At 48.6% G+C, this 13,195-nt stretch overlaps 1 protein-coding gene across 1 annotated transcript in view; it reads right to left on the bottom strand.

The window, feature by feature from the left end:
* LOC146817397 (dynein axonemal heavy chain 5-like) overlaps positions 1-13,195 on the bottom strand; it is a 1,608,734-nt gene that overhangs the window by 1,380,802 nt on the left and 214,737 nt on the right. The window contains exon 9 of the mRNA XM_085609634.1: positions 7,735-7,859. Within this exon, the coding sequence (XP_085465760.1) occupies positions 7,735-7,859 (125 nt within the window). The remainder of the gene's footprint in view (positions 1-7,734; positions 7,860-13,195) is intronic.

The raw sequence follows: 13,195 nt of genomic DNA, 5'->3' as shown, positions 1-13,195 counted from the left end.
GTGAGTAGTAGAGAGAGAGTAGTAGAGAGTGAGTAGTAGAGTAGTAGAGAGTGAGTGGTAGAGAGTAGGAGAGAGTAGTAGAGTGAGTAGTAGAGAATAGTAGAGAGTGAGTAGTATAGCGAGTAGTAGAGAGTAGTAGAGTAGTAGAGTGAGTAGGAGAGAGTGAGTAGCAGAGAGAGTAGTAGAGAGTGAGTAGTAGAGAGTGAGTAGTAGAGAGTAGTAGAGAGCGAGTAGCAGAGAGTGAGTAGTGGAGAGAGAGTAGTGGAGAGAGAGTAGTGGAGAGAGAGTAGTAGAGAGCGAGTAGTAGAGAGTGAGTAGTAGAGAGTGAATAGTAGAGAGTGAATAGTAGAGAGTGAGTAGTAGAGAGTGAGTAGTAGAGAGTAGTAGAGTGAGTAGTAGAGAGTGAGTAGTAGAGAGTAGTAGAGAGAGAGTAGTAGAGAGTGAGTAGTAGATAGAGAGTAGTAGAGTAGTAGAGAGTGAGTGCTAGAGAGCAGCAGAGAGTAGTAGAGTGAGTAGTAGAGAGTAGTAGAGAGTGAGTAGTAGAGAGTGAATAGTAGAGAGTGAATAGTAGAGAGTAGTAGTAGAGAGTAGTAGAGAGAGAGTAGTAGAGAGTGTAGTAGAGAGTGAGTAGTAGAGAGTAGTAGCGAGTGAGTAGTAGAGTAGTAGAGAGTGAGTAGTAGAGTAGTAGAGAGGGAGTGGTAGAGAGTAGTAGAGTAGTAGAGAGTGAGTAGTAGAGAGTGAGTAGTAGAGAGAGAGTAGTAGAGAGTAGTAGAGAGTAGTAGAGAGTAGTCAGTCAGTGTCAGTCAATGTCAGTCAGTCAGTGTCAGTCAGTCAGTGTCAGTCAGTCAGTGTCAGTCAGTGTCAATCAGTGTCAGTCAGTCAGTGTCAGTCAGTCAGTCAGTGTCAGCTAGAGCAGCTCTGTTGACCTGGTTCTCTGGCTCTAAAGCAGCTCTGCTGACCTGGTTCTCTGACTCTAAAGCAGCTCTGCTGACCTAGTTCTTATGCTACAGAGCAGCTCTGCTGATCTAGTTCTCTGGGTCTACAACAGCTCTGCAGACCTGGTTCTCTGGCTCTAAAGCAGCTCCGTTGACCCAGTTCTATGGCTCTGAAGCAGTTCTGCTGACATGGTTCTCTGGCTCTATAGAAGCTCTGCTGACCTGGTTCTCTCCCTCTAAAGCAGCTCTACTGACCTGGTTTCTCTGGCTCTGCAGCAGCTCTGCTGACCTGGTTCTCTGGCTCTAGAGCAGCTCTGTTGACCTGGTTCTTAGGCTCTAGAGCAGCTCTACTGACCTGGTTCTCTGGCTCTAAAGCAGCTCTGCTGACCTGGTTCTATGGCTCTAAAGCAGCTCTGCTGATTTGGTTCTCTGGCTCTAGAGTAGCTCTGCTGACCTGGTTCTCTGGCTCTAAAGCAGCTCCTCTGCTGACCTGGTTCTCTGGCTCTAAAGCAGCTCTGCTGGCCTGGTTCTCTGACTCTAGAGCAGCTCTGCTGACCTAGTTCTTAGGCTCTAGAGCAGCTCTGCTGACCTGGTTCTCTGGCTCTACAGCAGCTCTGCTGACCTGGTTTTCTGCACTCACGACGCACGCACCCGACTTTGCAAAAATATATTTAAAAATAATATAAGTTTCTTATAAGTACAAATATATTATTTTGATGAATATCTTACATAATCTCTTGCCTTAATTTGTATATTAAAGACACATACATATCATTTTGGAACATACATTTTTTTTTTTGCGGAAGTCGCGCACCCAGCGCGCCCCAGCACGTATATGATGTCACGCGGGACCCGCAAGCGCGCAAACATCTCGTACCGTAAGGCGCATGTGTCGCGGATGCGCGGGAGCAGGAGTCGCAGACTGGTCGCATACCAATCGCGCATATCACGTGATATTAAATGTATATGATGTAATTGAAAAACACGCAGCCGTCGCACACCATACGCGGATCCTTCATGACTTTTCTAAAATGGCGGCTAGAATGCGCGCACCCACCGTGATGTGTACACTTTGAGTGCGCGACTGTGAAAAAAATTGGAATGTTTTTTTTTTAAAGAAAATGATATAAATATATTAAAATAAAAAATGAAAACAAGAAAATTAATCAATATTTCAGTTTTAATTAAAAAATGTTTATTTGCAATTTTCAGAAAAATATATAATGTTATTTAATGAATAACATATTTATAAATAAACAGTTAAAAAACTGTAGAAAATCAGTACAAAAAAATAGATATAACAAGACTATCACACTTAAAAGTTAGCATTTAAAAAACCTTTGAAATTCACTGAAAAAAAACATAGGTTTCAGAGACGTTATAGTTAGAAATTAGCATTTAAAAAACCTTAGAAATTCACAGAAAAAACCATGATGTCACTGACCATGTCATGAATGATGCAATATGTGACATCATCAGCAGTGCATTGCGGGCGCGTGATTTATAGTTAGCAGAACTAACTATAACGGAGGAATTTCTATGGTTTTGTACGAGTGAAATGGGCAGCTAACTATAACACCCCTGAAACCTATGGTTTTTTCTGTGAATATATGTATATATATATATATATATATATATATATATATATATATATACATTACCTACTGGCGGTCGCCAGTAGGTAGTTATAGTTAGGACCACGTTTCCATAGGAAAACCTCAACATTCTATTTTGAATAACTTTGGCGCCGGTCGACGAATCCTCGCGAATTTCTCAAAATAGGTGGGGCGCTACGCTCCGCTCCTACCCTGAACGTCTCGGGGGGATTCGTCAAGCGGGGGCTGAGATAAAAGGGGGGTCCCAAAACGCGTTTTTCCCATGCATTTTTCCATAGGACCTTTAGAACGAGCTACAGCCCGAACGGCTGAACAGAATTACTAGAAATTTGGCAGAGAGGTAGTCCCTAGGTCAAGGAAGTGCCTTTTGTAGGTTTGGTGTAAATCTGTTCAGTAGATTCTGAGAAAATAGCCTTTAAATCAATATATATATCTGAGCCCGCTTACGGTACGCTTACCGTACGCTTACGGTAAGCGTACGGTGGCGTGCGCGAGCGCGATTCTGATTGGCTCTTAGATCTTAGTAAACATTCGAATCGGCAGAAACCAGGAAGCGGCGTCCGCCATTTTGTCAACAGCACTGAGTGTTATGTATCAAACATGATGGCCAAAAACATGTTACGGGGATGTTTTGACAACTCCCTCTCACATAGTCATGTTGAGGGAGTCCCCAAACATCCCCCAAGAGCAAAAACGGCATTATTTTTTTTTCGGCAATTTCGCGGGGTACGCTTACCGTACGCTTACCGTAAGCGTACGGTAAAAAAATAAAAATAAAAAAAACACTATCCACACTTTCTCCACCCCTTGTGCAAATGGTGGCCGAAGGCCACCATTTGTGCATGGCTTATCAGAGCACAGAAATTTCCCAAAAAATTTCAACAGATTACCTATCACAAGGAAGCGCATAATATGTCCTCCATGTGCGCACGGTGCGCGAAGCGCATCGTGCGTACATGGCCCATCTAGCGTAACGTGGGCACGGCACTAACTGCGTAAAGTGGGTGCGCGGTGCGCGAAGCGCACCGCGTGCTCACTGTGCGCGCACGGTGCACGAAGCGCACCGTGCGCGCACGGAACGAACTGCGTTAAGTGGGCGCGCACGCCACGAATGGCGTAAAGTCACTTAGCATTAAAAAAACCGTACAAATTCACTGAAAAAAGCATAGGTTTCACACACGTTATAGTTAGGAATTAGCATTTAAAAAACCTTGCAAATTCACTGAAAAAACCATAGGTTTCACACATGTTATAGTTAGCGGAAATTTTACTGATAAAAAACCAATGAAATTGCCCCGTTATAGTTAGTGCTGGCAACTATAACTCACGCGACCGCAATCTTCTGCTGATGACATATGTGTCTTTATGAAAAAAAAATATTTGTAATATATGTATAGCTAAAAATGTATGGAAGAAGACATGGGCAAATAAGTGTCTAAATACAGTATTAGCATCGGCAGAGGATTGCGGTCGCGTGAGTTATAGTTGCCAGCACTAACTATAACGGGGCAATTTCATTGGTTTTTTATCAGTAAAATTTCCGCTAACTATAACATGTGTGAAACCTATGGTTTTTTCAGTGAATATATATATATATATAGCAAGGTGTATTGAAGAATGAATGGGTGTATGAGTGTCTGTATGGATGATTCAGTGGGTGCACGACTGTCTGTATAAGTGAGTGATTATACGTGTCTCAGTGAATGTATGGGAGAGTGACTAATCTGTGTGAATGTCTGTAACAGTCTGGCAGTTGGTGTGTAAGTGGCTGCATGGGTTTGTCAGTAGCTTCCAGAAAGTAGTAAAACTGTACTTGGTAACAGATTCTAAAAATCACAGTGTAGTTTTCCTAACTGTTTTTGTGAATCAGCCCCCCTAAACTGAATGTGAATTATACTATTGGTTTAAATAATTCATTATTGTTAATAAAAGTTGCCTTATGCTCAGTTGTGATACACTAGCACAGAAGAAGCAAAAAGGGGAATATTGTGTTACAACATTTCATTTTTCATGTAGCCATATAAATGCCTTGTCTAGAAATGGTTTTTTTACTTGTTTCCTAATTTATGTAATATTAGAAGTGTGCAATGCGCTATTGAGTTTGTCTGATATATCAGAAAGTTTACTGCCATTGCTCCCAGCGGCTGCTGCAGAAAGTAAACAATGCTCATCAGCGCACTGTTTACATTTTGCTCTTGGCGTTGCCTCTACGACTTCTGAAGCCAGGGGTCATGAAGGCAGTACCATGGGTAATGAGGAGCAAACCAAGGGTCGCAGCTGCGACCCCTAAATGACGTATTGAGATATCACATGGTGGTTTTTGCATTTAAAAGAGTGAAATACACAAATATATTGACTGATGAGACTTAACTGTTATGCTAACAAATGAAAGTGTCATTAGTCAAGTGTTTTAGAATAGATGCATTCAGTAGCTACATGAGGGTCTATATAGGTTATTGATTTGTTGTCTGAGTACCTGTATGGGTGCCTGAGTGGCTGTGTGTTGTTGGGTGTGTGTGTCTCCCTGCATGGATGTGTGAGTGGGTGAATCACTGGGTTTATGGGTTCATGAGTGTGTCTGCGAGGGGCTGTATGCGTGAGTGAGTGTGCGTATGGCTGTGTCGGTGAGTGAATGGATCTCTCAGTGATATATGGGTGAGTAACTGCATATGTGAAAGGCAGTATGTGTGAGTGTTGGAGTATATAAGTGGCTGTATGTGTTAGTGAGTGATTGTGAGAGTGGCTGTATGGATGAGTGTGTGCTTGTGTCAGTGATTGTATAAGAGATGAAGTATGTGTTAGTATCTATATGAATAAGTGAGGTGGGGAGTGGGCATATACTTACTGGTAGTGTTGTGTCTGTGGTTTCAAGAATGTTAACCTGAAATTTGGAGTGTGTGTATGAAAGGTTATATTGGGGTGTGAGTAGGTACATTAGAGATTATGTGGATGATGTCATCAGGGATGTAATCAGTGATGTCACTGACCATGTCATGAATGATGTAATATGTCATGTCATCAGCAGTGCATTGCAGGGGCGTGAGTTATAGTTAGCTCAGCTAAGTATAACGGCTGAATTTCACAAGTTTTATATGAGTAAAATGACAGCCTAACTATAACGTTCCGGTAACCTGTGTTTTTTTCTGTGAATTTCTAAGGTTTTTTAAATGCTAATTCCTAACTATAACGTCCCTGAAACCTGTGGGTATTTTCTGTGGATTTCTAAGGTTTTTTAAATGCTAATTCCTAACTATAACGTCCCTGTAACCTCTGTTTTTTTCAGTGAATTTCTAAGGTTTTTTAACTAGCAGTCACGTTTGCAGAGTGGTGGAGAAAAGGGGCTGGGCCTCCAACCAGCTCTCAGGAATTCCACTGCGTAGGGTTTACAGGATGTACCAGGAGGGCTTCTTGGCCCCCAAGGTCCCTCTGAAACCAAGGGGACTTTATCCCCCAACTACTACTGCGCTGGGAGGCACATTTGCCAGAGTGATGGAAAAAGAGTGCGTGGCCTCTGATAACATGTCAGCAATCCTGCTGTGCGGGACCTACTGGAGGTAACAGGAGGGATAGTTGGCCCCCAAGGACTATCCCTCCTACTACCTCCAGTAAATCCCATACCGCAGGATTACTGAGCTCTGATAGCAGGCCATGCCCCATTTCACCACCACTCTGCAAACAGACCTCCTGTTGTGCTCCTGGTTGGGGGATGAAGTCCCCTTTGCTAGTGAGGGTCCATAGGGGTCAACTAGCCCCCCTGTTACCTCCAGTAAACCCCACACAGTGGCATTGCTGAAACGTCGTCAGAGGCCATGCCCCCTTTCTATACCACCCTGCAAACACATCTTCTGGTTTCACTACTATTTGGTGGATGAAGTCCCCTTGCCTCTTGAGGGTCCCTGGGGGCCAACTAGCTTGTTGCCAAATTTGGTGTAGTCCCGTTCAGCAGTTTGGACTGTAGCCGTGTCTAAACTTTCCTATGAGTGCAAAGCTGTGCTGTCTAAACATAAACAACGTCCCCACTTTGCACTCCGTGTGGTAAACACCCTTTGATAGCTTGCTCCAAGTGCTGAAATTCAAACAACAAATTGTAGATGATTAGATCCTTAATTTCATTTTATTGGAAATATCGTGTTGCATCACACTTGTGGATCTTTTCCGTACATAGACAACATCTGTCTTCTTACTGCATCGTTCTTTTTAAATCCCTTTGAGTAATTCCCAATGCATTTCGGGACAGTGCCCTTCATCAGGGGAATTGTTCTGAACCAATGGTCAAAAATCACATAATTTAATAACTTAAAAGGCGCCTAGACTGCAACCATAAATAACAAAACTGTAGGAGGATAGAACAGTGCAATACAGTGCAGTGGTGCTGGCTATGCTTAAACAGATTGTGTGAAAAACGGGAACACCATCTAAATCCAAATAATCAGGGGTGAGTGATGACTACACCAAACACAGTGCCCGTGCTCCTCTTTAAGATCGCCACACGTTTGTGCGCTGGTATGCTTGAAGTAAAAATCATGCATAAGTCCTGCATTATTGAACAAAAATCAGATCACGAAATTAGACCGTGCCATGCTAGGCGCAGTTAAGTGTCATAGTCGGAGACTGAGTTCAGCTACTGTGCCCCGCGTTACCATGATAAAGTAGGGTGCAAATTGTTTCAATTTCTTAAAGTTTCCTATGGAAATGAACACGGAGAAAATTTGTTTGGGACACCCCCTTTTTCTCGGCCCCGCTTGACGAATCACCCCAAAACATTCAACACAACAGCTGGGCTGACCACCCCATTAGTTTTGAAAATTTCATGAAGATTCATCAAACGGTGCCAAAGTTATTGGCAAATCAAAAAATGCTTTTCCTATGGAAACCAGGTCCTACTGGCGACTACCAGTATGTAATATATATATCATATATATAATTAAAAAACAAGGGTTTAGGAAAAATTTCTATGCATTGCAGGTCAATATTACATTGTGCACCCTACATACATCACAAAGCGATTCTTTAACATGTATTGTCTGTCCAAATAAAGCGGTTGCAGATTTCAAAACTTGTCATGCTTGTTTTTTAATTGTTGACTTCTGGAGCAATTCTTTTTATCCACACATTTGAACCCAGACTTAATAACAACACATTATGTGACCTTGAAGAATGATAACACAGAAGCTGAAACCTACCTGATGTAGCTTCAAAATGACATCAAGAAACTGCTTCAGTCGCCGGCACAGTGTTTCCATGTGATACATCAATGTGTCCTCATCAGTCATAGGTACTCCTGAGCCTTGGTAATCATGCTGGTGATCTGAAACAATATGTCACATGGTCACCCTGCTAGCATGGATGTGAATATGGATACACATATATTTTCAAGCATGTGCACAATACGAGGTCGATCATGAAACTGGAAATATAAATAAATACAGGATTGGAACAAGGATTGTCCACTGTAGATCCAGGAGAAGTTCTTTAAATGGCCAGGTACCTTACAGGACTGAGTATCGGCATGTCTTTAATTTGAAAAGAAGAATACATGCACATCTCAGCACGGCTGCAACACATCTAGAGGGAGAGTACCAGCACTTCTCAGGAGCAAACAGGTACTCTGTATTGTGAGTACCAGCACTCCTATATTTCCCTTTAAAGCTTTGGAGGAGCAAACCCATGTAAGATTTGTAGGATATCCATATGGGATAAATTTGCATGCACTTAACCTAAATGGAAACCATTTACACAGTCAGTAGTTGTCATGAAAAAATGTTATGGGTGAAAGCCTCCAGGACAAAGTTGGACTATCCTGTTATAGGCACTGTGACTACTTGACCCCTCACATATTCGTATAATTTTGAAATTATGTTAAGGAAGCCATTCCCCCTATATACTCTTGGATGCTCTAGATGTACTCTCCAAAGTTATTGGTGGTATTTAGCACCTTGGGATCAGCTCGCAGCAAATTTGAATAATTATTAAATTCACAGAGAAAATAATTTAGTAAATATATCCCGAATGCAGACATAAAGGCACACTGGGGGGTTTCTTCAGAAAAATAGAACTGTCCGACCTGTACCCCCACCCGCGTATGCATGGAGCATACCCCCAACACAACAGTGTAAGTACGACCCGTACCCTCACCCGTGGACGTATGGAGCGTACCCCCACCCCAACAGTGTAAGTACGACCCGTACCCTCACCCGCGAACGTATGGAGCGTACCCCCACCCCAACAGTGTAAGTACAACCCATACCCCCACCCGCGTATGCATGGAGCGTACCCCCACCCCAACAGTGTAAGTACGACCCGTACCCTCACCCGCGGACGTATGGAGCGTACCCCCACCCCAACAGTGTAAGTACGACCTGTACCCCCACCCGCGGACGTATGGAGCGTACCCCCACCCCAACAGTGTAAGTACGACCCGTACCCTCACTCGCGGACGTATGGAGCGTACCCCCCACCCCAACAGTGTAAGTACGACCCGTACCCTCACCCACGTACATATGGAGCGTACCCCCACCCCAACAGTGTAAGTACGACCCGTACTCCCACCCACGTATGCATGGAGCGTACCCCCACCCCAACAGTGTAAGTACGACCAGTACCCTCACCCGCGGACGTATGGAGCGTACCCCCACCCCAACAGTGTAAGTACGACCCGTACCCTCACCCGCGTACGTATGGAGTGTACCCCCACCCCAACAGTGTAAGTATGACCCGTACCCCCACCCGCGTATGCATGGAGCGTACCCCCACCCCAACAGTGTAAGTACGACCCGTACCCTCACCCGCGGACGTATGGAGCGTATCCCCACCCCAACAGTGTAAGTACGACCTGTACCCCCACCCGCGGACGTATGGAGCGTACCCCCACCCCAACAGTGTAAGTACGACCCGTACCCTCACTCGCAGACGTATGGAGCGTACCCCCCACCCCAACAGTGTAAGTACGACCCGTACCCTCACCCACGTACATATGGAGCGTACCCCCACCCCAACAGTGTAAGTACGACCCGTACTCCCACCCACGTATGCATGGAGCGTACCCCCACCCCAACAGTGTAAGTACGACCAGTACCCTCACCCGCGGACGTATGGAGCGTACCCCCACCCCAACAGTGTAAGTACGACCCGTACCCTCACCCGCGTACGTATGGAGTGTACCCCCACCCCAACAGTGTAAGTATGACCCGTACCCCCACCCGCGTATGCATGGAGCGTACCCCCACCCCAACAGTGTAAGTACGACCCGTACCCTCACCCGCGGACGTATGGAGCGTATCCCCACCCCAACAGTGTATGTACGGACCCTACCCCCACCTCGTATGCATGGAGCGAACCCACACCCGTGTATGTTCTAAGCGTACATATCCTGACATAGGAGGGGTGGGTGCAGAGTCCTCCCAGCAGTGCCCAGAGACAGGAGGGGTGGGTGCAGAGTCCTCCCAGCAGTGCCCAGACACAGGAGGGGTGGGTGCCTAACACTCCCAGCAGTGCCCAGAGACAGGAGGGGTGGGTGCAGAGTCCTCCCAGCAGTGCCCAGAGACAGGAGGGTTGTGTGCAGAGTCCTCCCAGCAGTGTCCAGAGACAGGAGGGGTGTGTGCAGAGTCCTCCCAGCAGTGCCCAGACACAGGAGGGGTGTGTGCAGAGTCCTCCCAGCAGTGCCCAGACACAGGAGGGGTGTGTGCAGAGTCCTCCCAGCAGTGCCCAGAGACAGGAGGGGTGTGTGCAGAGTCCTCCCAGCAGTGCCCAGACACAGGAGGGGTGTGTGCCTATCACTCCCAGCAGTGCCCAGAGACAGGAGGGGTGGGTGCAGAGTCCTCCCAGCAGTGCCCAGACACAGGAGGGGTGGGTGCCTAACACTCCCAGCAGTGCCCATAGACAGGAGGGGTGGGTGCAGAGTCCTCCCAGCAGTGCCCAGAGACAGGAGGGGTGTGTGCAGAGTCCTCCCAGCAGTGCCCAGAGACAGGAGGGGTGTGTGCAGAGTCCTCCCAGCAGTGCCCAGACACAGGAGGGGTGTGTGCAGAGTCCTCCCAGCAGTGCCCAGACACAGGAGGGGTGTGTGCAGAGTCCTCCCAGCAGTGCCCAGAGACAGGAGGGGTGTGTGCAGAGTCCTCCCAGCAGTGCCCAGACACAGGAGGGGTGTGTGCCTATCACTCCCAGCAGTGCCCAGAGACAGGAGGGGTGGGTGCAGAGTCCTCCCAGCAGTGCCCAGAGACAGGAGGGGTGGGTGCAGAGTCCTCCCAGCAGTGCCCAGACACAGGAGGGGTGTGTGCAGAGTCCCCCCAGCAGTGCCCAGAGACAGGAGGGGTGGGTGCAGAGTCCTCCCAGCAGTGCCCAGACACAGGAGGGGTGTGTGCAGAGTCCTCCCAGCAGTGCCCAGACACAGGAGGGGTGTGTGCCTATCACTCCCAGCAGTGCCCAGAGACAGGAGGGGTGGGTGCAGAGTCCTCCCAGCAGTGCCCAGACACAGGAGGGGTGGGTGCAGAGTCCTCCCAGCAGTGCCCAGAGACAGGAGGGGTGGGTGCAGAGTCCTCCCAGCAGTGCCCAGACACAGGAGGGGTGTGTGCAGAGTCCCCCCAGCAGTGCCCAGAGACAGGAGGGGTGGGTGCAGAGTCCTCCCAGCAGTGCCCAGACACAGGAGGGGTGTGTGCAGAGTCCTCCCAGCAGTGCCCAGACACAGGAGGGGTGTGTGCAGAGTCCTCCCAGCAGTGCCCAGACACAGGAGGGGTGTGTGCAGGGCCCTCCCAGCAGTGCCCAGACACAGGAGGGGTGTGTGCCTATCACTCCCAGCAGTGCCCAGAGACAGGATGGGTGGGTGCAGAGTCCTCCCAGCAGTGCCCAGAGACAGGAGGGGTGGGTGCAGAGTCCTCCCAGCAGTGCCCAGAGACAGGAGGGGTGTGTGCCTATCACTCCCAGCAGTGCCCAGAGACAGGAGGGGTGGGTGCAGAGTCCTCCCAGCAGTGCCCAGAGACAGGAGGGGTGGGTGCAGAGTCCTCCCAGCAGTGCCCAGAGACAGGAGGGGTGTGTGCCTATCACTCCCAGCAGTGCCCAGACACAGGAGGGGTGTGTGCCTATCACTCCCAGCAGTGCCCAGACACAGGAGGGATGGGTGCAGAGGCCCCCAGCAGTGCCCATGGAAAAAAAGGGTGGAGTACCCACAGATCCAATAGCCACAATTGTCTGTCAGGTGCACAAAGACCCTGCAGTACATGTAACACATGTGTGCGAGGCTGGGAGTACACACATGCCTACAGCCTAAAAGGGAACATGTCCACATGAAGTCATGTCAACAGACTACATACACAAGTACAGTGATTACCAAGGATGCCACGAATGATGCAGGTGGAGACATCGCTCTGCATGCATGGCCAAAGTTGAAGGGGTCCGTCACACACCCAGCTAATGTACACACAGCTCAGCGCTAAATATTGGGAACACCCTGCAGGGAAGATGTCAGGGTACACAGAGGAAGGAACACACCTTGGGACAATTTCACCATGCAGTAACTGCTTACATGAACAGAGAAACCTAGCTAACACCTTGTGATGGCACACAGATACCAGGGTACCCCCTATGACCAGCACACTACTACATTTCCCACACACCCAACACATGATCACCACCCAAAATCATGTAGCAGCCCCACCAACAGCAATACCACAAAAGCAGTAGTGTTCTAAGGGAAAAAAAGGCTTTATTCAGCATTTCCAAATAAAGTGTGTGTGGATAAAGTTCAATATTTACAAAGCCCATAGGGCAGTCCATGAGTCACAGCTGGATGGGGGACACAGTGGGACGCGTGTTCCCTAGCTTGCCTGCACAGTCAGACTCCTTCGTCTTCCACAGCGGGGAGGTCATCATGTGGGGGGGAAGGACCAGGCACCGCAGGGACATGAGGGCGAAGGGTAGGCATCGTGGGTGCAGGGATGGAGGACTCCACCACAGGGGGTGGGGCAGGGCCAAAGGCGGAGGCCAGGATGGCGCTGCACACCTTAGCAAGGTCCTCCAGAGTCTCCCCTGCACCCGAAGGAACCACAGGCCCCAAGGAGGGGGGGGCAGAGGGATGGGTCGCAGCGCCACTGGGGGAGGGTGTGGACAGGGGGGAGACTCAACCACCCTGACCGGGGACTCCCTTGACCGCTTGCGGGGTGGTGTCACAGTGGGGCTCAGGGACAGAGCGGCCATGAAGGAGTCCTTGCCGGATATGTGGCCAGGAGAGCTGAGGGGAGGGGATTTGGAGGGAGTGGAATGCGGACTCCCACTCTGGCTGCGTGGCTTACGTTTGCCCCCCCACCCAGTGGGTGTGCCTACTTCACCCTGTGTGTGCGTGCCAGGAGGTGTGCGTATGACCTTCCCTGCTGGTGTGGTGCCTGTGTCTGTTGTGGTGGGTGCATGCTGACGTCTGGGTGTACGTGGGACAGGCATGGGAGTGGGAAGTGTGGAAGGGTCAGGGGTAGGGGGTGGGACGTAGCGCTGCAGGAGACCCACTGCTGCAGTCAGTGTCGAGTCAATGGACCTCAGCAAGTTGCGTTGGTCAGCCTGCGATGAAAAAATGCCCTCCAAGTATGCCTCCATGTTGTTCAGCACTTGGCTGTGGCCATGGAGGACATTAAGCATCGCAGCCTGACCAACCTGCAACTGCCG

This window comes from Triturus cristatus, chromosome 6 (assembly GCF_964204655.1).
Source record: "Triturus cristatus chromosome 6, aTriCri1.1, whole genome shotgun sequence".
Taxonomy (NCBI): domain Eukaryota; kingdom Metazoa; phylum Chordata; class Amphibia; order Caudata; family Salamandridae; genus Triturus; species Triturus cristatus.
This window is presented reverse-complemented; position numbering and strand designations above follow the sequence as displayed.